At 52.9% G+C, this 26,326-nt stretch overlaps 2 protein-coding genes across 5 annotated transcripts; one reads left to right on the forward strand and one right to left on the reverse strand.

Moving 5' to 3' along the window:
- Nucleotides 1-1,139: 1,139 nt before the first annotated feature.
- SF3B2 (splicing factor 3b subunit 2) lies at nt 1,140-14,741 on the reverse strand. Of its 3 annotated transcripts, none has more exons than XM_082342631.1 (22): nt 14,559-14,741; nt 14,350-14,399; nt 13,997-14,074; nt 12,962-13,210; nt 12,699-12,746; nt 11,446-11,563; nt 10,630-10,730; nt 10,172-10,268; nt 9,915-10,006; nt 9,315-9,530; nt 9,024-9,161; nt 8,622-8,702; nt 8,187-8,414; nt 7,218-7,367; nt 6,455-6,544; nt 6,235-6,342; nt 5,363-5,470; nt 4,933-5,075; nt 4,740-4,841; nt 2,016-2,115; nt 1,726-1,911; nt 1,140-1,389 (listed from the first exon to the last, which is right to left on the reverse strand). In XM_082342631.1, the coding sequence occupies exons 1-22, from the start codon at nt 14,689-14,691 to the stop codon at nt 1,318-1,320; spliced, it is 2,688 nt and encodes an 895-aa protein (XP_082198757.1). In that variant the 5' UTR covers nt 14,692-14,741; the 3' UTR covers nt 1,140-1,317. The 3 variants fall into 3 exon arrangements, with proteins under 3 accessions (XP_082198757.1, XP_082198755.1, XP_082198756.1); XM_082342629.1 differs by having other exon boundaries at nt 12,699-12,749; XM_082342630.1 differs by having other exon boundaries at nt 12,699-12,749; nt 14,350-14,396; nt 14,559-14,740.
- Nucleotides 14,742-17,763: 3,022 nt separating this feature from the next.
- GAL3ST3 (galactose-3-O-sulfotransferase 3) lies at nt 17,764-25,672 on the forward strand. Of its 2 annotated transcripts, none has more exons than XM_082342812.1 (3): nt 17,764-17,984; nt 21,397-21,630; nt 23,949-25,672. In XM_082342812.1, exons 2-3 carry the CDS (start codon nt 21,509-21,511, stop codon nt 25,108-25,110), a joined length of 1,284 nt encoding a protein of 427 aa, XP_082198938.1. In that variant the 5' UTR covers nt 17,764-17,984; nt 21,397-21,508; the 3' UTR covers nt 25,111-25,672. The 2 variants fall into 2 exon arrangements, with proteins under 2 accessions (XP_082198938.1, XP_082198939.1); XM_082342813.1 differs by lacking the exon at nt 17,764-17,984 and adding an exon at nt 18,460-19,354.
- Nucleotides 25,673-26,326: the final 654 nt, after the last annotated feature.

Genomic DNA, 26,326 nt, shown 5'->3' on the forward strand with positions numbered 1-26,326 from the left:
GCGCGCCTCGGCCCTCTCGGGTCTGTGGACCAGAGGCCCAACCCACTGCCCACCCAAGCCCGCTTTCCGACCGCCGCCCTGGCCCCCCCCCCCCCCACTGCGGCTCCAGGGCTTCTTCGCCGTCACGACCAGCGAAGGGAGCGATGGAGACCCAGCGGCCGGCTGAGCGCCTGTGGGCCCGGCAGTTTCCGCCCCGCTTCTCCCCAGTGTGGGCAAGGGCTCAAGGACCTAGAGTTCAGAAGGCCTTTGGCACGGGTGAATCTGAAGTTAAGCCCTGACCCACCTGGAGGCAACCACCTATTTTCTGCCCCTAATGTCCCCCTGCCACAAAGAACCATCACAGTCCCAAGCCCCCATCTCTACCCTCAATTTCTTCTACTTGGGATGTTTTTCTGCTTCGTCACTTATTAAATTTCTAAAATCCTATTCCTCCCGAGGCCTTACTCAACTGCCTCACCCTCCCTGGAGTCACCCACACTCCCGGCTCCAGAAACCATCTCGAAGCCTCCTGCATGCCGGCACCCCAGATGGTGGGCTTGGACCAGCATCAGTGGTACAGCAGCAGCATGTGACTTCCCTCCCCGGTGCTTGGCAAATGCCTGTTGGAACCACTGGTCCAACGTAGTCTAGCCTGTCAGAAAGACCTCCCAGGACAGGGGGACTAGAACCTGGGAAAGCAGCCCCCCCGCCCACCAAAACCTGGAGACTGGTTGATGAAACCACCCAGGGGCTCACACGGACTCAGGACAACCTACAGACTTTGAGCTGTGCTCTCCCCCACGTAAGGACTTGGACTCCTTTGGCCGCAAGGTCTATTAGGAAGGCCTGACCTGGCCTACTTCCCAAGCCCACTGTACTTCCTCAGCCCAGCCAGGGCGCTAAGCTGGCTATTTTTAGTCCCCAAGGACACACCAGTAAGGTCAAACCAGACCTGGAGGTCCTTCCCCCAGAGCCTTCCTACAAAAGCAGGCAGTGGTAAAACACACAATCTCAGTGTGCTTTAGCTTCATCACCAGTCTCAACTGCAACATCTGATCCAAGTGCCTGCCCCCAGCCACTGGAGCAACTTCAGGTTGTAGAAAATGGCTGTTTCCGTTCTTTTGCAGGAGGGGACTAAAGACGAAGGAGGATCAGAAGTGTTACATTTCATCTCTTTCCTTGGGAAACAGCTTTATTTACAAAACAGGTCTAAAATAAGAACATGAAATAACAAGCCCCTGGGAAGAGCAGGAGAGCTGGCTCTTGGGGACCCATATGTGAAGAAGCCCAGGTGTCCAGGCAAAGGGCCGGAAAGGAGGGCCAGGTGTGTGAGGGGACCTAAAATTTGAACTCCTTGTATTTCTTGCTGCCCCCACGGCTGTCCTGGGGCTGAGCTTTCCGTTTCTTTTGCTGTAGGAGAGAAAGAAACAGGTTACAACAGGTTAAACAACCGGCTGATCCCCAAAACGAAGGGTGGGCAGCCTGACAGAGCCACATATGTCTGTGGAAAAAGTACTGAAACTGGAATTCTCAGACTTGGATGAGCTCCCTCCCCTCCCTGTGCCTGTTTCATCATCCTGAAAGAGGGCAGCCCACTGGAGGATTCCTAAGGTTCCCAACCCCAAGGAAGCTCAGGGCAGCAGGCACCGCGTCCTCCCACCCTCTCACCACTAGAGGACGCCAGCCCACTGAGAAGGCGGCCCTGCTCCCTGGCTCTCACCGCCAGGCTCCTGAGCGAGCGCCCACCTTCTGCTTGGCAGCGTGCTCGGCCACCATGTCGCTGAAGTCTTCTTTCTCCACTTGCGCCTGCTGCTCCCGCACGTGCTCCTCATACTTCTGGGTCATGGCCATGGGGTCCAGCTCCAACTCCTCGGGTGCCAGGGCCACTTCCACACCTTGCAGCTCGGGGGCCGGGCCCTTCCGGCTCATGACCTGCAAGAGGAATCAGAGCCTTGTCATCTCCAAAGGGAAGCTCAGAAGCCCTAGCTCCTGCCCCCCTTCCCAGCCCCCAAAAGCAGTATCCTCCAAGTGCTCACCGTGGACATGTCATAGATGTGGGTTGACCCCATCATGGCCCCCCCAACAGTGGCCGTTCTCTTCTCCGGCAACACGGTGAACAGCTGAGGCGTCTCACTTCTGCAAAGGACGAGGGGGTCAAGCCCAAAAAGGAAAGGATAAAAGGGTCTCCAGGAGGGACAGCAAAAGGAGTAAGGGCAGCAGGCCCACCGAGCTCCCCAGCGAGGTTCCAAGACACCCAGGGGAAAAATTCTGCCCAAGCTGCCTCTGCAGGTCATGGAGACCCATGGGAGGAAGAAGTGCCACCTATTTCAAGAATGCTACTTGAAATACAACAGCAAATCTACCAATACCAACCCAGACCATGACTTCATCCCCACCCCTCCCCCTGGAAGAGGTGAAAATCTATTCTCACAAAGCAGCCAGAAGGAAAAACCGAATTCACATCCTGTCACTCCTTTGCTCAAAACCCTCTGAGGCTTCTGATCATTGTTTGAATAAACCCAAACTCTTTACCATGACCTATAGGGTGCATTGTCTGGTCCTGTACTTAATCCCTGCTCAGTACAGTCTAGCCCAATACCCTTCTTTCTTTTTCTTCCTCAAAACTTGAGACTTCTGCTTCTGGATAAGGAGTAATAGGGACCAGATTTACCCTCCCACCTGAAACAATCAAAAAATGGGCAAAATATATGAAACAGTGGTTTTCAAGTCACTGGACACGAAGCAACGAAGAACAGTGACTCCTGAGAGACAAGAAACAAATGAAGTGATTCCTTCAATTGTCCATCCTACTGCACTGAGAGTTTCCAGGCTACAGAATAAAGAGGGGAACTCCTGGAGAGCACAGAGGCCTCTAGGAGTTGAAGGGGTGAAGCTGAAAGTGCAGGGAGACTAAGGCAACTAGAGATCATAGGACAGGGAACTGGAGAAGAGAAAGCAGCACGGAGACTGAAGAACTCAAGAGACCTACAGAGGATCCCCTCAAGTTCTCAGGTGAGTACTGTGTGGGAGGAGACTACCAAGGCCAGGGAAAGAACCACCCGAAAGCATTAGTGGTATCATACATGCCTGCTCTTCACACGGGACTGGGAATAGTGCCTAGTCCCACTAGCCGGACTGAAAAACCTGATTAACAGGGTATTGGATAGAGTATAGGGTCTTGTGCCTCAATAGTGAGGAGGACTGAGCACTGCTTCAGTCCTGCCTAATGAACCTGAAAAGCAAGACCTGAAAGAATCAAACTGTTCCCAAGTACCTTAACTGTAACCTTGAACAAAACTAAAGATTTTTATAGGACTATCAAAGTATTCTGGACCTGACAAGGTACATTTCACAAAGTCTGGCATCCAATCAAAAATTACCAGCCATGCAAAGAAGCATGAAAATACAATCTTCAATGAGGAAAACAATCAATCCACTTAAATCAACCCAGAACTGGCACAGATGTTAGCATTAGCAGGCAAGTACATTAAAATGTTATTATAATTGGATTCCGTATGTTCAAAAGTCAAATAAGAGACACAGGAGATATAAAAAGACCCAAATCGCACTGCTAGAGATGAAAACTACACTAGATGGGATTAACGTCAGATTAAAAATAGTGGAAAAAATATTAGCAAACTTGAAGACATAGGAATAGGAAACTTCTAAAATGAAATACAAAGAGAAATGAGAAATTTTTTAAATGAACAGAGCATCGGTGAGCTGTAGGTCAACTTCAAGAAATCTAATAGATGTATAATTGGAGTTCCCAAAGGAGAGGAGAAAGAGAAGGGAACAGGAAAAAATATTTGGAGAAATAATGGCCAGAATTTTTCCAAAATTAATAAAAACTATAAAGGCATAGATTCCAGATGCTTAACAAACCCAAGTAAAGAAACACAAAGATGGGACTTCCCTGGCAGTTCAGTGGTGAGGACTTGCCACTTTCACTGCTTTCACTCCTGGCTTTCACCAGGTTGGGGAACTGAGATCCTGCAAGCCATGCAGCATGGCCAGAAAAAGAAGGAAAAAAACCCCACCAAACCATTTTAAAAAAAGAAAGAAATACGAAGAAAACTACACTAACATGCTGCACTACACTGCATGTCATAACCTGTTCAAAACAGTGATAAAAAGAGAATCTTAAAAGCAGCCAGAGAAAAATGGCACAAATGCACAGAGGAACAAAGGAAGGATGATGACAGATTTCCTGTCAGAAATGATGCAAGAAAGAAGACACTGAATCAACATCTTTAAAGTAATGAAAGAAAAAAACACTGTCAACCTAGAATCCTGTATCTTTCAAAAAGGAAGACTACTACGTGGTTATTATTTTTGTTTAAATGGTCAATTATCTTTTAGAGAGATTTAAATAATAAGAATTGTCTATTACCATTTCCAGTGTTCTTTCACTTGCTCTTAGAGTTCCTTCTGCCCCAGCTCTCAGCCCAAATACCTCTTCCTCCGTAGGCCTTCCCAAAGGCCTCCCCACCACCCAAGTCCCTCTACATCCTATTACTCAGTTTCCTTTGCTACACGTCTTATCCACATCTGAAATTATCTTGTTCTCTGATCACTTGTTTACCTCGCCTGACTTTTCACTGCAGACGTCCCAGTGCCTAGAGCAGTGCCTGGCACAGAGCTCGTGTTCAATAATTGTTTAAAAAGAGAAAAGGGGGGGGGGGGGCGGGAGACAAAAGTCAGCCAGTCCACCTAGAGGCTGAAAATCCTCTCCTCTCAGCCCTCCCTGGTTCCCTCACCCATCCATCGCCTCCTCAATCTTCTTCTTCCTCAGTTCAATGAGTTCAGGGGTCTCCATTCCAGCTGGCACTGACGAGAACCCTCCAGGAGTGATGAGGCCACTGTGAAGAGAGGAACAAGCTCTGGAGTAAAGACAAGGCCCCCAAAGACAGACATACCACTTCAGAGAGGCAGACTCTCTGCTTCCCCCACCTGTCTGCAGGGGTAATGAAGCCCGTCTCATCTGGCTTATCTTCATCACTTTCTTCCTCTTCCTCTTCTTCTGAAGACTCTTCATCTGATGGCTCCAGCTCCCCCCAAGGGGTCCGATCAATCTCTTCTTCCTCAGTCTTGGTCTGAAAGACATCACTCATTCATTCAACAAATGTTTACTATATACCTATTATGTGTCAAGCGGTTGTAAACAGAGGGATATGCGAGTAAACAAACAGACGATAATCCCTACCCACAGAGAGCTCATATGCCAGTGGGGAGCTTGCATTACATCTCAGGAAAACATATGTCCGTTTTCCAGACTTTGAAACTTCAGAACACACAGCTCTCTGCTAATGAAGCTATAAACCAACCATCTCTGAACTTCATGACCTTAACTAAGACCAAGCTTGCCAGCCATGGCCCATACCTGAAATTCAGCAGCATTGGTTCCAAACACATCCCCATAGAGGGGTTTCCCGGTCTCATCTACTGGGGGTTTGCCCCAGCCACCAGCATGGTACCCAAAGGAACAGCTCTGCAAAACAGGAAAAGCAAGTCAGTTCCACTCCTATGCTCCAAAAGAAACACTGAAGCCGTAAAGATAAGTCATGCTCCAAAGTACAGAACTAACACCTGGGAACTCTGGAGATTATGATTTCAGAGAAGAATTAAATCTTATAAAGCATTACAAAGCAAAAGTAGTAAACAACAAAAATCTGGAGGTAACAGGATGGGGAGATGGGAGCAGAAAGCATGCTAGTAATTTCAGCCTTTGTGGCAGAGTCCATGCTATCTGAAACTGAAACATACACTTTAAAAAACTTGACTCCAACTTCTTACTGATTTTTCCTAACTTTGGCAAGCTTTTAGAATCTATTACTCTTAAGGGACAGAAATTTTTATCTGAAGTTTAACAATTACTTCTTTTTCACTTTATTATAAATCTTTCCTTAAAAAAATTTTAAAAATAAAAATAAGTTCAATGCCATTCCTGAGATAAAATTATATCTGTCTATCCATGTATACATCAGAGAGATTATCTGGAAACACATTCACCAGATATTAAATTTGGTTATTTCTGAGTGGTGAAATGTGGGTGATGTGTTTTCAACTTTGTACTTGTCAATTCTGATTGACCACTTTATGACAAGCATCTCAGGTTTTTTTTAAAACAAAAACCATTACTCCTTTTAAAAAAAAAAAAAAAAGACACATGGTAGGATGAGAAAAGGGCAAAGAAAATCATCCTCTAGTTAAAAAGTAGAGCCAGCGAAGAATGAAAGCAAGGACAGTGCTCACCTCGGGGATAGGCGAGTTCAGCCCAGGGATTTTCAGGTTGGGGTACGACGGGGGTGGTCCATATCGCTGCATGGCAATCAGCCACGGGGGAGGGACCTTGTGGGCATTCTGCAGGAAAAAGAGGACAGGATACCATCTGCCCAACCCTAACCCTTTGTCTCCCTCCTGCCCCAATTCCCAACCCCTTCTCTGCTTTCCCAGTCAGATAACTGGCACTCACTGGTCCTACTGGCATCCCCAAGGAAATCCTCAGCTCATCAGACAGATCTCCTGGCTTCTTCTCCTTCAGTCGTGTCTCAAACTCCTTCCCCTGAGGAAAAAGCCAAGCATGCTGTATTGTGGACACCAGACACACGCTGGGAGGTCAATTGCAAGAGGACATAAGAACAAAGCCGAGATGTCCCAATCCACATCAGACACAAAGTCCCACTGAGGGCTGCCCAGTTCCCACTCTGATTCTCATCACTTCTTTCCCTGGCTAGAGTAGGGAAAGGAATAAAGGCCAGGAAGGAGGGAGAAAGGCAAGACTCCCAGTGCAGTCACTAACCCACTATGAGAACATGGCCAAATCTAAGGACAGGCTTTCTCATCTGCTAAATGAGGACGTTCGAGAAGATGATCTCCAAGGTCCTTCCACTTCAAAAATTGCATGATATCATGGTGATTAATGATTTCAAGCATCAGAAAAAAAATACTTTTCTCCTACCCTCAATACTAAACGTTTCCTAAAAGCATCTGCCCTTGGCCCCTCTGTTCCTAAACCACCCACAATAAACAATGATCACCTCAAAGACATAGTCTGCATCTCTCTTTCAGAAAACCACCTCATTCCAAATTCCATTCCATCCAAGGGGAGCTGATGGACAATTCTAAGGCTGAGGGGAGGGGCCCCGTACCCGCTTCCAGCTTCCAAACCCCTTATGACCCAGAGTTACACAGCCATGACCAAAGGCCCAGCCTTGCCTCCCCACGCCCTCCCGGACCTCGTAGTACAGGTCCCCGTGGATGGTCAGCTTTGGCTTGGTCTGCCACTTGAAGAAGGCGTCATGCAGTTTCTGGTAGTCAATGTCGATCTTCCCCATCTTGGGCCGAACCTTCTCGCGCATTTTTGACTTCATGGTTTTCTGTTCTTCCTGTGGAGAATGGCCGAAGACACACCATAGAAGGTATTCACCAAGTTCAACTCTTGGTAGGTCTAAATCCCCACTCCCAAAAGAGACAGAGGGAAACCTCATTTGGCTCATTCCAGAAGTCACCAAAATCCTTCCTGCTCAAGCCCCTCAAAATTACATGATCCACGCTGAACAAAATAGATGTAACATATGACACCAGCCTCAGCTATCTAGGTCAAATATTTTTTAAGCCATCTGATCAAGAGACTGAGATCATCAGTTGCCTCTGCAGAGAGCTGGGTGACTAGAATCTAACTGGAGGCAGTTTTCACCATGCGCTTTGGTACCTCCTGAATTTCTGCACTACACGCAACTATTACCTAATGAGGGTATTTAATTAAAAATTTTAAATTCTACACGTTACACAACCACCATACATTTCTAGCCACAAGTGCATCAGGTTCACAAAGGGGGCAGAGAACTACAGACACAGCAACCTGCAGAGGGAGGAGTCACCGTGTGCAAATCAGAGAGCTGGCAAAGTGCAGGCAGGGGGACAAGGAGACAAGGGCAAACCGAACCGCACAGAACCGGAAGTCTCAGCGGGGGCAGGAGAGCGAGCTCTGAGCATACAGGTGAGGTCTGCCTTTCGTGAGATGTCCTTCCCCTCCTGCCCTCCCCGCCATGTGTCACATGCAGTGCTGACTTCTAAACTGAAGAATAAATAATCAGACGGTTAACGTGTAGGTGGGTTTTGGGAGCCAGCTGCAATTTTGAAGCCGGCTGCTGCTGAGGCCGTGGATCCCCCAGGGCAGATCTGAACCCCAGCCAGGCCCTCACCTTCTCCTGCAGGGCCTCCCGCATCTCCTGGATGCCTGTGCGTTTGATGAAGTCGGGTAGCTCGAAGGGGGGCTTCTCAATGCCTCGTTTGCCCTGCAGGTACTTGCGCTTAAAACACCAGTGGCGAGGCACGGGCACAGAATTCCGAGTGGCCTTGAGGTGAACCAAGAGCTTGGGGTCCTGCGCAGTCACGTCATGCATCTCCACAACGTCGGGCCGAGCCACAAGCTGGAAAACACAGCAGCACCCCTCTGGAAAGCCTGAACTTCTCAGATCTAAAGCTTGCTTGCTTTCTCTTCCTCAAAGGGCCCGTCCTGGGCCTCCTTCAAAGCCCTCCTCCCCACCCCGATAGCAAACCCCCTGTGAGGTTCCGGGAGCTCCTCGTGTGCTCTCCCAGCTGGGCTCCAGGGCCTGATGGAGCGTCTCAGCTCTCACCTGCTTGAGTTCAGCCACAGTGAAGCGATTCATTCGGCGCAGCTTCTTCTTGGACAGCTTGGGGGCTTCTGGCTTCTTTTCCTAGAACAGGACATTTTTTTTTTTTTTTTTGGCCTCGCTGCGCGGCTTGCGGGATCTTAGTTCCCCAACCTGGGATCGAACCCATGCCCCCTGCAGTGGAAGTGTGGAGTCCTGACCACTGGACCACCAGGGAAGTCCCAGAACAATCATCTCTTGTGAGCAGGATTCTTAGGTGTGAATCAGACCGCCCAGCTTACCCTGAAACTAAAGCCACCAAAGGACTTTTCCCCTGCAAGAGTTCACCACGGTCCCTCGCTGGATGCATCTCAGCTACTCGTCCCCAGAGTCCCTGTTTCCCCAACAGGAGGGCGTGGGCCTCACCTGTTCATCATCACTGCTGTCATCATCGCTGTCCTTGTGCTCCTCCTCAAAGCCCTTCTTCTTGGGGGCCGCAGAGTTCTCCAGTTTGTCAAGTTTCTCTGGCTCCTTCTCCTTCTCCTTCTTCACGTCATCAGTGAGCTGAGGAGGCAGACAGCATGGAAACCCCAGCCCTGGGCCCCTCCCCGGTTCCTGCACCTGGCACTGAAGAGATGCCCTCCTCACCCCGTCCTGCCCCATCCCTGCCCCTACTCTGCTCAGCTCTGCCCCTTCCGAGTGCGCTCCTCCTTGTACCTTGAAAGCCTCAAAAATCCTCTTGAAGAAGATGAAGTTGGGCTCATAAATTTCAGGCTCTTCAGTCACGTACTCAATTTCCACATCAGCCGCTGGGGAGTCAGAGCCACGGGAGCGGCTTGACTCTTTGTCTCGGTCCCCAGAGCTCTCAGATGATGCCCCCCGCACCCGCTGGGGCTTTTTCTTCTTCTTTCGGTTCCGACGCTTCCGGTTTTTCTGCCAAAACATGGAAAACCAACTGGGTCAGGAAATCCAAGCACCATGCTTGCCTCCCAACCCCTAATCTCACCCAATTTCCCCAAGTGACTGAGAAAAGAGGCCTTGAAGTCAGACCACAAAGTTCTACCCCTCTCAAGCTGTGTGCCTCTGAGAACATTACTGCATCTCTCAGAACCTCAGTTATTTCAGCTCTAAAATGGAGGCATGCATCACAGAACTCAAAGGATTTATGCCAATTGAATAAAAAATACCTGTAAGATGCTTTGGACAAAGAACTGGCACAAGGCAGCAGTTACTGCTTATTGAACACTTAGAATAGGAGCTATTTTAGTGCCCAAACCCGCTCTCTGACATCCCTTCCAGATCCAGCTCCATCCATACCTCTTTTTTAGATACGGACACTGTGTCCTCCTCAGTCTCGGACGCCGAGTGGCCCAGGGACGAGCGAGTATCTGTCTCCATTTCCTCTTCCTCTGTAAGGGAGGAAGGAGGCCATCAGTCTCTTCACGGTAACCCCTCTTTACCAAGAGCCAGTTTCTCTCTCAAATCCTCCTCGGGGGAGGGAGGAGGGAAGCAAACTTGGCCTCAGCTCTGCAGGTTCTGTCCCTGCAGCCCTTGGGACACGGTGACACACTCACCCTGCTGAGAGTTCATCTCTTCCTGGCGGCTCTCCTTTAGCTGCAGGATCTTTTCCAAAGCCTGGGGGATCTTGGGGCCCACAGAGGGGTCATCCATCTGCCAGAGACAACCCAGGCAGAGGGGGTGATCACAGTGCCCTTTTTCCTCTGACTCCTACCTCTTGTACTCCAAAGCCTGCTGGCCAGGTGTTGGGAATAGCAGAGAGGGGACAACACCAACTGAATTCAACCATCCCTCAGCATCCCGCAAAGTGACGCCCAGAACCCTACCCCAGAAACGTCTCCCAGACCCTACTTCCTGCCCTACCTAAGTATGTTTTAAGTAAATATGGCTCCCCCCACCCAACCCCACCCCCAGAAGTTCTCCCATCTTCTCTGGAATCCTTCTCAAAAAATCCAGAAACAGTCCCCTTCTAAAACACACTCTCCTGTCCCTAGGAGGAAATCAGCAATCTCACCTCTCTGTTCTCATCTCCAGGAGGTGGTGGGGGACCACGAGGCCGAGGAACAGGGGCTCCCATAGGCAGCACAGTGGGAGTGGGGCCCACTGGAGCAGCCACTGAGAGGAGACAAAACAAAATCTCAAGTCAGAAAAGACAAATCACACATTTTAAAAATTACCTTCCTTGGGGCTTCTCTGGCGGCTCAGTGGTTGGGAATCCGCCTGCCAATGCAGGGGACACGGGTTCGAGTCCTGGTCCAGGAAGATCCCACATGCCACAGAGCAACCAAGCCTGTGCGCCACAACTACTGAGCCTGTGCTCTAGAGCCCGCGAACCACAACTACTGAGCCCATGTGCCACAACTACTGAAGCCCACGTGCCTAGACCCCATGCTCCACAACAAAGAGAAGCCACCGCAATGAGAAGCCTGTGCACCACAAAGAAGAGTAGCCCCCGCTCGCCGCAACTAGAGAAAGCCCGTGCACAGCAATGAAGGCCCAATGCAGCCAAAAATAAAATAAATAAAATAAATAAATTTTTTAAAAAAGAATGATTTGGAAAAAAAAATTAAAAAATAAAAATTACCTTCCTTGCTTCAAAGTCAGGGTAATGGCTACACTTGGGAGAGGGGGTGGCTAGAAGGATGCAGGGCTTCTAGGGTGCTGGTAGTTTTGGTTCCTGGTCCAAGTGCTAGTTGTATGGATGTATTCAGTTTGTGAAAATTCACTGAACTGTACGCTTACAATATGTGCACTCTTTTATGTGATATATACTTAAATTAAAAATTGTCATCATCTGCCTTGCCCTTCCCTTCCATTTCCATGGTCTTACCTCGAGGACCCAGAGGAGTGCGAACACCAATTTGGCCCATGTCTTGTGGGGGCCGGGGGACTGGCGTGCCCATCTTGGCAATCTCCTGCTGCCGTTCCTGCTCCAGTAACACAGCTGCCTACGAGAGGGAAGTAGGAGTTGGAGACACCGCTTTGGAAATCCATTGGGCAGGCAGCCCCTGGCAAATGCAGCCTTTCAGCCAGGTAACTGGCCCAAGGAGAACTGACTAATCAGGTACCACCCGTGTTCTGACATCCTCGCCACACCCACACTTCCAGCCTATTGATCCAAGTGAAGGAGCCCTCTCCCCACAAAAGAAAACCCCTGGAAATGACACCAATAAAAACCCTGGGAAACTTCTGGTTCCTAACAGAGAATTTAATATTTAATAAACACTACCTTATGTTTTTTAACAAGATTTTTCTTCCCCAAGAGATTAAGTTATTTCTAAGGAACACTGAATTCTTTTCTTGTACCTACCCCTCAAGATCTAGCACAATCTGGGCAAAGACAGTACTCTGTAAATATTTCCATATTTGTTGCTGTTAATGCTTATTTTCTAATACTCCTGAGCAACCTATGGGGTAACAACTGATATAATGCATCTCTGTGGCTGAATGTCTTATGTATCATTCCCTAACTCAGAGCCATCACGTTTAAACTAAATCTGATACAAATGACTAAATCAGCCCAAAGTTCTCTCCAATGTACCTAAAATGATATCATGTAAGACTAGTAGGGGTCAGGAAACCTTTTCTGTAATGGGCCAGTCAGTAAATATTTTAGCCTTTTCAGACTGTCTGTACAGACTCTGTTGTGTATTCTCCGTTTGTTTTTTGTTCTTTTTTTTTTTAACGATCCTTCAAAAATATAAAAACCATTCTTACATCACAGGCCATACAGAAACAGGCTGTACTCCACAGTTTACCAACCCTTGGGCTAGATAAAAGAGAGAATTATTTGGGAGATACTGGAACTTAGATGAGGATGAGGTAACTTCCATGGAAAACTTTTTTTTTTTTTTTTTTTTTTTTTTGTGGCCATACCATGCGGCTTGCAGGATCTTAGTTCCCTCACCAGGGATCGAACCCAGGCCCCCAGCAGTGGAAGCGCAGAGTCCTAACCACTGGACCGCCAGGGAATTCCCTCCATGGAAAACTTGAATGGTACTTCTCATTTTAGACACTAAGCACTAGAAGTGACAGACAACGGATTGGACCCTGAGGTCAAAGGTTAGGATGAGGAGGCATTACCCGCTTCTGCTGCTCCAAAAGTTCATGTTCCTTCAGTGAATGATCTCCCTGCTTAAAAAAGAAAACAAGCTCATACCAGCACCAATACCCCACAGGCCAGTCTGCCACAACTCTGCTTCCTGGCGTCCTCTTCCAGCCTAGGGCCCAAGTCTTTGGTTCAGATCTTCCCAGAAGCCTTGGCCCCAGGATCCGGCTCTCTCTGAGGCTCCACTCCCCTTTCGGGACCCTGATGGGACCCAGGCTCAGGCTGCCACCTGCCCTACCTGCTTGGCACGCTCCTCCTGCTGCATCAGCAACGCCGCCTGCTGCTGCGCCAGCTTTAGCCGCTCTTCCTCTGACAGCGCCACAGGCTCGCCCGCCCGGAGAGGAGGAGGGGGCCCCAGGTTTGGTGGGCGGGGTCCAACTGCCATAGGAAAGCCAAGGCCAAGGCCGGGTGGGGGTGGTGGGGGTGGCGGAGGAGGTTGCAGAGGAGGGAGTCCCATGTGGGGGGGTGGCATGGGAATCCCAGAGAGCTGTGGGGAAAATAAGACCGTTAACTAGGCAGCATTTATCTAACTGCAGACATTTGCTGGGGAACTGCTATAAGCCAGGTGCTGGGATGTGAAGTCAAATGACGCATAATTCTTGCACTCAGGAAAAGAATACTCTACAGCAATATCAAGGATATCAAGAATACTCTATAGCAATGTTAACTCTGGGGCACGAACTAATGGAAGCTATCAACTCACTCCCCAGAAAAATATCATGAATATAGACTTTGCATACAATTTCAGGAGATTCAGGGACACCTCAAAAGGCCATCTAAGAACTTCTCATCCCACACATAGACGTCCCTGGACCCCAAGTCAGAGCCACTGCTCTAAAGAAAGAGAGTCAAATCCTCGATCAGAAAAGACATGGCAGTTGAGAGGAGTTGGAGCCAGTGTGCCCCCAAGAGCTCAATAAATATAGAGAGTATGAAATCAAATCAGGGAGTAAGCCCTAGTTTCTCACTGAATAACATGGTAACTGTGTGCTTGGAGGGCAGAGAAGAGGGTGACTACGTTCCACTGGGGGTGGAGTAAATCAGGCTTCCGGATATTTAAGCTGAATCTTAAATGACATGTAGAATTTGGAGGAGCTGACACTGAGGAAAGAGGCAAGGATCAGGATCAAGGGAAAACTGAAGAGTTCCCAATTCTGTCATCACAGTACCTCCCTGCCCAATCGGCTAGTTGCATCCCTCCCGTACATTCCATGTGAGAGGATGGGCTACTGTGAGTAGAAACGGATCTTATCAAGCCGGACAACCTCCTTACCTGTGCTGACATAGGAGGGGGAGCAGCTTTGTCCCCATCTTCACCTCTCAGAACGGGCCGATTCAGGACGATGCCAGTCTGAGAAAGAGAAGGACTCTGAGTCAGTCCAAAAGGAGCTCTTCCACTGAACAACATTCGCTCTGTTCAACAAAATTTACCCAGCGCCTGTCTGCCAGAGCTCGGACTGGGCTCTCAGAAGGACCGATATATCTGAGCAGGCAAGAAGAGGCAAAAAGAGCAAGACCCCACTTGCTGTACCGAGATACGTTAAGAACGAAGACCGAGTTGTGAGGGATCATTAATGCCTCCGCGAAAAGCTCGGCCTACCCTGATGTCCCGCCACTAACACTTACCTGGCGGGTGTAGGTCTGCAGCCGCTCCACCAGCTCCTCGCGACTCCCTGCTGGGCAAAGCACAGGATCAATGGGGTAGGTCAGGCGGAGCAGGCCCAAGTCAGGCCCCCGCGGCCAGCCTCCACCCCCGCCCCCGAGTCTCCGAGTTAACCAGCTCCGCTTCCCAGCAGGCCTGCACTTTCCCGCTCTTGACCTCCCGTGCTCCTCACCCTGGATCGGAGCTCCGATCTCTGCTAATTTGGCCTGAAGCTCCTGGGCAGCCCAGGCACCATAGTGCCCAGGGGGCGGCGGCGGCGGCAGCTGCAACTCTCCTTTAGGGGGCTCGGGATGCTCGGCCGCCATCTTAGCCGCAGGAAGGCGCGCGACCAACCCGGAAGCTCGGGCCAGCCTCCCAGCCCACTTCCCGGAACTTCCGGCAGCGCTCGAGGGTTGTTAGACCTTTCCGATTAGGGCCCACCCCCTGCCGTTCTCCAATGGTCCTAAGCGGCCTGGTCGCGAAGCCTTCTGGGAGTTGTAGTGCGCAGGTCACGGTCTCTGCGGGTCAGAAGCCGGGAGGGGAGGACGGTGGCCGGCCACGGCACCGGGAACAGTGGGGGCCGGAGCAGGGGCGGGGCTGCGGGGAAAGCTGGTCCTGCCTGGAGGGCGTGCTTTCAGCGTTTCACCGGCCGCAGCACTGACCTCCCGCCTTCCGGCCCGACTCCCTGGTCGGGCGTGAGAGGCCCGGACGCTTACGTTCCGGAGGGACTCGTTCCCCCGGCGGCCGCGCGCTGTGGGCGCCAAGCGGGAGGTTGCAGCCGATGCCTGTGATAAAACAGTGTCTGATTGTCTGCCCGCCCACCCCCGGCCCAGGCATGGATGAATGGGCTGAAAGGGGATCGGAGCCGGGAGCGAAGTGGGCCCTCCCGGCTGAGCTCCAGCTGCCGACCTGGGGGAAGGGCCACACTAAAGCCCCTTTTTCCACCTTCCTGGCCGGCTCAAATGTCATCTCCTCTAAGCTGTCTCCCGCCTTTCCTGCCCTGGAGTGCCCATAACACGTCGAAACCTCCACCATTTGTTTTGAATTCTTTCTTGCCCTTTCTCCGCACTTCCAACCCCAAGATAGGAGTTTTTACCGGCTCGCAGTACCCGGCGTTAAAGAGGCGTTCAATAAATGATTACTAAAAAAAAAAAAAAAAAAGCAAATGTAACAGTCTTTCTGGCCACAGGATTTGGGTCTTTTTTAGTCTTGAAAATAACTCAGGGGATTCCCTGGCGGTCCAGTGGATAGGACTCAGTGCTTTCACTGCGGGGCCAGGGTTCCATCACTGGTCAGGGAACCCCATAGGCCTCACGGCGCAGCCAAAAAAAATAAAGAAAGAAAATAAATTTAGGACCTTTTCTTCCCTCATCCCCACCAGCCTACCACTGCAGCTGACCCTGTCTGCTGCTCCCCTACCCCACCAGCGGCCTGTGCCCCTGAGGGAGGGATGGGCGGGTGCCCCCTGCTTGCCCACCTTCTACTTCTCCCTGTCCTGACCAGTCAATTCAGTTAACCTTCCCCCCTCTGCCACTAGCTGTGAGGTCCCTTTCCCATTCTAGCTCTGCTCTCTCACTGACAGCCAGGCTCCGGTCCTGTGTGAGTGTGTGTGTGTTGGGTGAGAGAGCTGGGAACCTCAGAATGGTCTCCTTTCCCCCTGACACCCACACCCTTCAGATCTTCTCTCTAGCATGCTCTATTTCACCAACCACCCCCAACAGAGAAGTAGCTGGGAGCAGGGAAAAAAGAATGGGATGTCAGGTCCAGGGAAGGTGAGATTTAGGAGAGACACAGAAAAGGACTGGACCAGGAAGGTTGCTCACATCCTAACCCAGGCTAGGAAATTCTCTTTGCTCCCACCCAAACCTGGACCCTTCCCCCTTTTTTTTTTTTATAATCCTTCCCCTTTTCATCACTACCACCATCCCAGTCTCCTGACATTCCCAGAGGAGAAGCCAAACCCAGAAAGGACAGAAGAAAGAACAGCAGTGCCCTCCCCTCCAGCTTGTCAGCCCACTCAGGCAACACCATTCCTGACCCAAAGGAAGTGTCTTTCTGCTCCCTGTAACTGGAGAGCCACTGCAGGTCATCTGAGGCCAGAGGCCCCAAAGCATGTGTATGTGCTAGGGAAGAGGTTGGGGGTCTCTGAGGCAGGATAAACTAAGGGCCGATGGGTGAGGGTGCAATGTAGCCAGGGCCAGAAAAGGACAAGCCAAGTGGGGCCTCATTTTCTCCCAACAGCCCTGGGACCCAGGCAGGATATGACCCTCCTCCAGTTGTGCAGAAGGGAGGACTGGGGGGCAGAGAGACACTAATGCCCCCAAGGGGCCAAACTGGGACCACAAGCAGTTCTCTTGACTCTGAGAGTCCCCATTCCTTTCTCCTTAACAAGGACCCTCACACGATACCTATCTGTAGTATCCTAGAATGTAGGATGTAGGCCCTAGAATGGAATCCAGTCCCTTCCTTCCCATACCAGGCAAGGTCCCAGCTTTGGGTGGCTACCCCAGCTCCAGGATCCTTGCCATACCAGGCCAAGAAGGCAGGAGAAAGCAGGGGTTCATGAGAACCACACAACTAAATGTGGGGCTGGGGCTCTTGGTGTCTGGTACGACTTTGGGAGCTTCTGCTGCTCGGCTCCCAGGTGGCTGGAGCTAAGGACAAAGAAGGCAGTAGAAAATTCAGGATCCTCACACAGAGTTCTCACAGAGCCTTTACATGTATCATCTCTGCAGCCTGAGAACAGCTCCAAGAACAGCTCCCTATTGTAGAGCTGGAAGCATCCAGGCCCAGGAAGTTGCCTCTTGACTCTGGAACTTAAGTTCAACCCGGGTTGAACTTGGGTTCTCTGATTCCCAGCACACAGTGCCTAGGCAGGGGTCCCAGGCCCACTACAGTTCTGGCCAAGTGCGTGGATCTGGACTCCCGGTGCAGAGTAGGAGTGGGTCAGCAGCAGGGGCTGGAAGGGAAAGGGTCCCTAGGGGTGTGAGGACAGATGGGACCAGACCCCTGGCTGGAGAGTATTTCTCTGCTGGAGGTGGAAAGAGGAGAAGAGGGTGGGGGGAAACCATGTAGGTACTTGTACATGTACCTGTGTCTCTAACTCTCCCAGGGCCTACCCCGCCCAAGGGTGACCAGTGGGGCCCAGGAATGCCCAGCAAAGCCAGAGTATCCAGATACCGTCCAGGCCTCAGTTTCCCCTTCTGTAGAGTGAGGGCAAGCAGCTGGCCACCTTGGTGTCCAGACTCTGCAAGGCTGCCCAGGGAAGATGCCCGCATGCGAAGACGCCACTCGGAGAGTGTTCTCGGGGAGCCTGTGAGTCAGGGCTGCCCCCTCCCCTTCCCACTCCTCTTCCCCTCCCCCTCCCCTGCTCGCCGGCCCCCGCCCCCGCCCCGCCTCCGCCTCCGGTGTGCGATGGGGGGCGGGCGGCGGGCAGAGCCAAGAGCAGCGGAGCTGAGCCGACGCTGCCACCTGATCCCATCCAGGCGCGGAGAGGCGAGCGACCAGCACTCTGCTCGCAGGGCCCCCAGCGCCCTCGGACCCTCAGCGGATTTCGCGACCAAGGTTGGGAGGTAGCGGCGACCACCCTCAACCCGGGTCAAAGCAGAGCTCGCTCAGCGTGAGTACTGCAGCGGGACGGCCTGGGGCTGGAGGCGCGGGGGTGGACTGGACCAGGATGGGGGATGCCGGCTGGGCGGGAGGGTGTCGTGGGGGCCAGTCCCCGAAGAGCACGAGGAGGCGGGCTCTTGGCCCCCTGCAGAGCAGGAGAGGACGGGGGTGAGAGAGCGAATCTGGCCTATCCCTTATGGGGACCAGATCCCAGTGACCGATCGCTGGGGGAGGCTGGGATGCAATTGAGGGAATGGGGGCTGGGAGGGTGGGCAGTAGTGATGGAGAGAGGAGGATGAAGGGAATTCAGAGGCAGGGATGACGTGGGGGTGGATGACAGGGAGCGGAGACTGGGGGGGGGGGGCTGACCTGGTGCAGGCCGGGGGTGGGGGGGGCGGGAAGAAAGGAAGGAAAAGAGGAAGGAAAAATATTTGATCTCCTGGGCCACTAATTTGCAGCCCGCTCAGCCCTTGGCCCTTTCCTCTTTAGTGCACTGGGCAGTTGCCCTACACAGTGGGCTGTGCCATCCTCAGGTAAGGATAGAGTCTCCAGGTCATCCGACGGTCAGATGCGGGTGGTCCAGGCCAGGGTGCCCCCCCCTCCAAAGGCACCAATATCAGCCCTAGAGCTTACAGGCAGAGAGCAAAGGGCTCATGTGGGAGTGGGTGCGCATCCAGGCCGGTTTTCAAAGCTTTGGCTAGCTAAACCATTTCTTCTTTGGTTCCCTGGAGAAAGGAAAGCAATTTGCAAAACCAGGCAGCAGCCTGAGGTTGATTGTTCTGACTAAAATTAGCACGGATTTTCTGATGAGGCTGGGCACCCTGACTTGTCTCGGACGACTGAGGGAAAGAAACTCTGTCTCCACGGAGAAGGCACAGGGGACGCCAGGGAGTAGTCTGAAACACGTGAGGGGCAGGAGCCAGGGCTGTTGCTCTAAATTCTGGCCCCAGCAGACTGCCGCCCACCCCACACCACCCCGGAGGTTACAGAGAGAAACCCAGCCCCAGGTGGCCCCCTTCCTAGGTGCCAATGGCCTGACTCCATCTCCAGAATAGGCATCGCGGAGTGAACTCGCCAAGGGAAGGGAGGCCTCCTCCAGTGTCCAAGCAGCACCCTCTCTCGGGACCTGGAATGTTTAGCCTGGCCGAGTGCCCACCCAGAGGAGACAGGGTTACTGCTTTGAAATACCTGAAGGTCTTTCATGGAGAAAAAATGGTTCGTGTGGTGTAGCAGGGCAGCACTAGCAACCATGAGCGTGGAAGGTGGAAGGGGACAAGGAGAGGAGGGCGCCACCAGCGGCAGGCTGATCCCAGCTGTCCCAGAAAGAGCTTTTGAACAGCCAAGGCTGCTCAGAAACGGACCAGGCTGTATCTGAAGGCGGTGAGCATCCAGGCATTGACCGTGAACACGCAGAAGCTCGTGCCCACCTTGCAGGGCTGGTGTCCAGGGAATTCTCGTGGTGATGATACCCTGTACCCAGTGGGCCTCAGACTGGGGTCTGGCTGGCTGCCCAGGGCTAAGCCATGGAGGGGAGTGGGATGGAGGGGGCTACCAAGCACCCCATCACCCTTTTCTATATGGCCGGGTTGAAGCGTCTCCCAGGGAAAGTCCCACTGCAGCTCTCTCCAGGCTTGACCTCTCCTTGGCTGACCCAGAGTCCACTGGAAAATACGGTGGTTTCAGTGAGTTGAGCAAAGATGGGAATAGGCTGGCCCTCCACTTGGCCCCCTTGGGAAACTCCTGCCTGGTCACCAAGTCCTCTAGGCAGGATAAGTGACAGGGAAAGAAGGTGTGCATCCTGAGAGGGCCTCGGCTCTGACTCCCTCCTGCCGGCAGCCTCACGTGGGCAGCGCCAGCCCTCCTCTGCCCTAGCCATCCTTGAAGACAGAAGGATCTTAGCTTGGTTGCCCTCTGTGGCTGGACCTTTCATACCCCTTGGCTCCGGGAGGATTAAGGCTATCTGCAGGGGTGGAGGAAACCAGGTGATGGGAACTGGAGAGAAGGGAAAGGGGTAACCAGTACACCTTTCCACCCAAACAGGTTTAAATGTAATCCAGGATTAATTGGGGGAAGGGGGGGGGGCTAAAGGAGAAGGATTGGAAGCCAAGTGCAGGGGCCTAGGGGAAGGTCATGGTCAAAAGAGTTTTAACATTACCTCAACCCTCCTGGGACTCAGGTGTCCTAGTTCTGCACACATGCACATGCCCATAAGGTTCCAGGCTCCCCCTCCCCTCTGGAGAGGGGCGTGTGCGAGGAGGAAGCCAAACCTGAACCTGGAGACTGAGGCTGCTGAGACAGAGAGCCCACCCTAACTGGGGGGCAGGCATTGCTACTGAAGCTGACTTTCCCCTGGAGCTGCCCTTGAGCCAAGACATTCATGTGGGGACGGGTGACTGGCCAGAAACCACTGCTGCCTCTCACTGCTGCCGCTCAGCTGGGATAGAGGCCCACCTCTCCTGGAGAGTCTCAGCAGGGCAAGCTCTGTATTCCCCTCCCCCTCCCTTGGCCAGGCACCTCTCACTGCAATCGTCTGATGAGGTGGCCAGGGTTTCAGGTGTCTGGGGATGGAATCCAGATAGGGTTCCAGGATTTCAAGTCCTCCTTTCTTTCCCTCATGGATTTATTGGTCTTGGGCCCTCGGGGCTCAGAAGCATGCAGAATTGCCAGAGTCCAGGGCAGGGATGGGGAAATCAGTTCTCTGTAGAAGCAGCACACATACTGTCTGAGGGCATGGACTTTGGAGCCAGAAGGAACAGATCTGAATCCAGATTCTGCTAATACCAGCTGCATGACTACGGACAAGTGACATCATCTCTTAGAGCCTCAGTTTTCTTGTCTGTGAAATGGGAATACCTATGTTAGCCTTGCAGCGAGGATTAAATGGGATTAAGTGTGTGGTAGTATAATACGTAGAGAAAGCCTCTTCCTCATGTCAGAGACTCAAGAAGGTGAAGACCTGGTCAGTGTTTTTGAGGAGCTCAGTGTCTGGGGAGTCAAGACCAACCGTTGGCTGAAGCAATGAGGCAAGGAATCCTAGAGGAGAGGAAACCCCAAATTGAGACTTCTGTGCCCTGAGTGAAGTGCTGGTGCTAAGGCACATCTACTGGGGAGACAGACACAAATGGCCATGAGACAAAGACAATTAGGGGCAGGCAGAAAAGCAGAGACAGGGTTCAAGGAAGGGAGTGGCTATAGCCTGAAGGGCTGGCCAGACCCCAGAGCGTGTAATTCCACCCAAGACTAAGTTATCTGGAGCAGTGTGGAGATAGGGTCATGGTAACAGGAGGTAGGAATCTGATCTTCCCTGGCCTCTCTGCTCACCCCACCCTTTGCAGCTCTCCTTTGCAGCAGTCCTGTTGGGGCTCGGAGCCCATCTCCTCTACCTGCTACAAACAAACCTGTTTGCCTCCTTCTCCTGCCAGGCCTCACAGGAACACTGGCCCTGCTACCAGAGCCCCAGGAGCCCCCATGAGTGCCGGCGAAGGGAGTCCTGGATAGTGAGGCCCTGGCTGGTCCAGGGGTGGGTACCCCATCATGCCACCCATCCTCCAGCGCCTGCAGCAGGCCACCAAGATGAGCCGCAGGAAAATCCTGCTGCTGGTGCTAGGATGCAGCACCTTAAGCCTCCTCATCCACCAGGGGGCGCAGCTCAGCTGGTAAGGGGGCGGGGCCTCGGTGAGGGGGCGGGGCCCGGGGGTTGGGTTCCTCTAGAAGTCAGCTGCCTGGTTAGCGTTAGTGGACGGGAGCTCTCCTTCTCGTTCCTGAAAGCTGCCAGAAGAGTCCATCTTCTGATGGGCTCTGCTCCTTCCCTCTGTTCTGAAAGCGCTTTGCATACCTTCTCTTTAGATCCACACAACCTCCCTGGGCAGGGACTTCATTGAAAGGGTTGAGTGAGTAATCTGGGATTCCATTCCAGCTCGAGTCTTCCCTCGGCATCTCCTCCTGAGTGCCGCCCTGTCGGAAGACAGAGATGTTGAATAATATTCTCCGAAGTGAGAAGGAACTTTAAGACCAAAAAATGAAGTGGGCGACTCCATAAACTGCAACTATGAAGTTTGTTGTGGGTAACTTACATACAGGCAGGAAGGAACGATTGGACGGTCGATGCATTCGCCGCGGCACCGAAAGGGGTACAGGGGGATTTAAAGGGGCCAGAGCTAAAAATAGAATCTATTAGGGAGAAGTACATCGCGTGGATGGGAAGGAGGGGGTTCCTCCCCGCCCCCGGGGGGTGGGTCTCATGGCCATTAACCATCTGCATCAGCAAAAGGCACTCTTGCAGTTTTCACATGGGATGAAGGCAAGCATAAAGGCTGACAGGGAACTTATTGGGCTTGGACGCACCCCTTGTGTGCAGGCTAAAGCTCAGTTCCGCAGAAAGGGGAGGGGGTAGGACTGTGGCCCTACGATGGAGCTGACAAGATGGAGACAATGTGCTTCAGCCACACACTCCCAGAGAACTGCAAACAACTTCTCACTACTGTTGTGCTGGCCAAGTCTCCTCACTTCTCTTGAGCCCATTTGCTCATCTATAAAATGGGAATGATGTATGTGTGACCCAGCCAGTCATCCTGATACAGGATACCATGTGATGACTAGTAGGAACCCTGATCCTGCTCCTGGCTCACTGTGTGAACCCAGTGAATCCTTGCACCCCCTTAGGGCCTCAATTTCCCCATTCGCTACATGGTCTGCCCATGAGAACAGTGTGAATGGGCCCCGTCCCTCTTGCCAGATGATTTGCTGGTCTTCAGGAGCATCCATGTAGACGTTATCCTGAACCTAAACCAGCCACAGATAGGAAGTCTCAATGGTATTCTCAAAGCTGCTTATAGAGTTGTCCTTGTTACATGATGCTTAGGATGGTAGAAAAGAAACAGGAGAGTGACTCAAAGTCTGAAGGGAATTCACAGGTCACCTGTAATCCCGAAGGCCCTTGTTTCAGGAATGAGGAAATAGAAATGAAAGCTTCACGAAGGCTAGGATTATTATGTTTTTTATACTATCGTATTTCTTGAGCCTAGAACAGTGCCTGGCACATAGTAGATGCTCAAACAAAAATACTACTTGAATAAATGAATGAGGTTCCAGAGAACTTAACAGAATCACATAACAACAGGTTGCTTCAAAGCCCATGCCACTCAGCTACAATGTGAGGAGCCAGTGGAAAGAAGACAGAGAGCAAGAGGATTTGGTGACTTAATCTGAGTCGCCAGACTTATAGAAATGATTTTTCTCCTTCTGCTCCTCAGTTTGTACATCTGTGAAGTGGAATTCCTCAAGGATCTCCAAGGGCCTTTGTCCTTCTATTATCTTTTATGTGTAACGAAGTTACCTCAAAACTTAGCAGCTGAAAACATCAAACATTTATTATCTCACTCCTGTGGGTCAGGAACCCAGGTGTGCCCTAGCTGCATACCTCTGGCTCAAGGTCTTTCACGGAGTTGCAATCAAGTTGGCTGTTGGGGATGCAGTCTCATCTGAAGCCTTGATTGGAAGGGCTCCACTTATAAGCCCATTCAAGTGGTTGGTGGGGGAGCCTTCAGCTCTTCAAGCAGGCTGATGGACTGAGGGCCTGGTTCCTTGGGGACTGTTCCCACCTGGTACCTCCTCGTCCCCTGTATGAGCTGCCCTAGAGAGAGTGAGAGAAAGATACCAAAACAGAAAACATAATCTTGTTATGATGTAATCTCACAAGTGACATCCCACTATTTCTGCCTTGTTCTACTCCCTAAGAGGCATCAATAAGTCCCACTCATATTCAAGAGAAGGGAAATACACAAGAGTGTGAATGCCAGGAGGTCAGCAGGGATCACTGGGGGTCATCTTAGAGGCTGCCTACCGTACGCCTCTACTGTTCTGTGGGTAAAGCCCAGGATGGGCCCTGGCCCATCCCCACCATCCTTGGGGAGAGGCAGGGTCAAGCCGCACCCTTCTCACGCCCTCCTCCCTGCACACCCCCTGGACCCTGCAGGTACCCCAAGCTGTTCCCTCTGAGCTGCCCGCCTCTGCAGGACTCTCCGCCGCGCCCCAAGCACATGACCGTAGCCTTTCTGAAGACGCACAAGACTGCGGGCACGACAGTGCAGAACATCCTGTTCCGCTTCGCCGAGCGCCACAACCTGACCGTGGCCCTGCCGCACCCGAGCTGCGAGCACCAGTTCTGCTACCCGCGCAACTTCTCGGCGCACTTCGTGCACCCGGCCACGCGGCCGCCACACGTGCTGGCCAGCCACCTGCGCTTCGACCGCGCGGAGCTGCAGCGCCTCATGCCCCCGGGCACCGTCTACGTCACCATCCTGCGCGAGCCGGCCGCCATGTTCGAGTCGCTCTTCAGCTACTACAACCAGTACTGCCCCGCCTTCCGGCGCGTGCCCAACGCGTCGCTCGAGGCCTTCCTGAGCGCGCCGGAGGCCTACTACCGCGCGGGCGAGCACTTCGCCATGTTCGCGCACAACACGCTGGCCTACGACCTGGGCGGCGACAACGAGCGCAGCCCGCGCGACGACGCCGCCTACCTGGCGGGCCTCATCCGCCAGGTGGAGGAGGTCTTCTCGCTCGTCATGATCGCCGAGTACTTCGACGAGTCGCTCGTGCTGCTGCGGCGCCTGCTGGCCTGGGACCTGGACGACGTGCTCTACGCCAGGCTCAACGCGCGCGCCGCCAGCTCGCGCCTCGCCGCCATCCCCGCGGCTCTCGCGCGGGCCGCGCGCGCCTGGAACGCGCTCGACGCCGGCCTCTACGACCACTTCAACGCCACCTTCTGGCGCCGCGTGGCGCTCGCCGGCCGCGCCTGCGTGGAGCGCGAGGCGCGCGAGTTGCGCGAGGCCCGAGAGCGCCTGCTGCGGCGCTGCTTTGGTGACGAACCTGTGCTGCGGCCTGCGGCGCAGATCCGCACCAAGCAGCTGCAGCCCTGGCAGCCCAGCCGCAAGGTGGACATCATGGGCTATGATCTGCCCAGCGGCCGCGCAGGCCCAGCCACCGAGGCCTGCCTCAAGCTGGCCATGCCCGAGGTGCAGTACTCGAGCTACCTGCTGCGCAAGCAGAAGCGCCGAGGTGGCGTGCGCCCCCGGCCCGAACCGGTCCTGGACAATCCCCCTCCTCGGCCCATCTGGGCGTTGCCCCGGGGCCACTGAGCTCCGGATGGGAGTCTGGACCCTGCCCCGCCCACCAGGATCTTGCCTAGGGCTGCCTCCAGGTCCCACCCCATCAGGGCCCTTTCTCCCGAGAGGGGCTGCAGCGGTACTTGGGGGCGCATCTCCCTGTCTGAGCCCACCTCCCGAGGGGGAGCTGAACCCCGCCTTCGGGGAGGGTGCTGATAGGCCCGATCGAGCCCCGGGCCACCCTCTTCTCCGTCCTAACTGGTTGGTGGCTTTGCCAAGAGGTCTGAGACCCGTGCAGAACCGCCCACCCTGCCTTTTTATGGGGATTGAGGACCCCCCCACCTGTCTTCCCCAAGTGGATGAGCCCATGCCACAGAAAGGGGCTGAGCCCTGGGGAAGGCTGCACTGCCTGTCAGCCTCCCCGGCTCTTGCTCTTCCTGCCAGGGGTCAGAGGCCCCCCCACACTGTCTGTCTTCCAGGTTCCACCCTTCCCGCAGACCTAAGCTGCTCCCAGACCCCCAGAACCCAGAGTTCTTGGGTTGGGCTTTTTGTTTGGCTGGTTTTCCTTGTTTTTAATAAAATATTTTAAAATGTACAGATTGTATATCAATCATTAAAAGCCAGATTCCCCACGTTTGAGGATGAGGCAGATGCCCAAGAATAGGTGTGGCTGTTACCATGAGGATAGGGGCCCAGTGAAACCAAGCAGGACCCTGTGGGGCTCCTGGCACAGAAGCCTTCCTGTGTCCCCCATTTCTTGTTTGCAGGGGATGCAGACTCCCGCCTCCATGACCTTCCCTGAGTTCCAAAGGGCAGATTCGAACAGTTGCTAATCAGGGAAAGGAGGGGATGCAGAGACAAGGGAGGAGCAGCCAGAACAATAGTGGAGCCTTGGGGCAGGGTCCTGGTTCGCCTCAAGGGACACACATAACAATATCTTTTGAGCTTTATAGAACTAAAACCCCCAATAAATGGAAGATGTCAGCATTCTTCATTCCAGAGAAGACTGCCTGAGGCTAGAAGGAACCAGAGAAGCTCATCAAGAGATTACCTGAGACCAGATTAAAGGAGTGCAGGCCCTGCACACACACTAATCAGCAACCCCGCCCTTGAATCATTGCTATAAAACTCCTTACCAAATCCTCCCAGGTGGGACACAGTTTTCGAGGGCAGGAGCCTGCTGTGTCCCCCTTTGCCTGGCAAAGCAATAAAGTTATTCTTTTCTACTTCCCCCAAAACTCTGTCTGCA

The sequence above is a fragment of the Balaenoptera borealis genome, assembly GCF_965194805.1.
Source record: "Balaenoptera borealis genome assembly, chromosome: 11".
Lineage (NCBI taxonomy): Eukaryota > Metazoa > Chordata > Mammalia > Artiodactyla > Balaenopteridae > Balaenoptera > Balaenoptera borealis.

Coding starts and splice junctions, on each gene's coding strand:
- GAL3ST3 (XM_082342812.1), top strand. CDS start 21,509: ATGCCACCCATCCTCCAGCGCCTGCAGCAGGCCACCAAGATGAGCCGC. Junction 21,631..23,948: donor CAGGGGGCGCAGCTCAGCTG/GTAAGGGGGCGG, acceptor TGGACCCTGCAG/GTACCCCAAGCTGTTCCCTC.
- SF3B2 (XM_082342629.1), bottom strand. CDS start 14,691: ATGGCGGCCGAGCATCCCGAGCCCCCTAAAGGAGAGTTGCAGCTGCCG. Junction 9,531..9,914: donor TGTCCGTATCTAAAAAAGAG/GTATGGATGGAG, acceptor ATGTTTTGGCAG/AAAAACCGGAAGCGTCGGAA. Junction 8,415..8,621: donor CTGTGGCTGAACTCAAGCAG/GTGAGAGCTGAG, acceptor TGTGTTTTCCAG/CTTGTGGCTCGGCCCGACGT.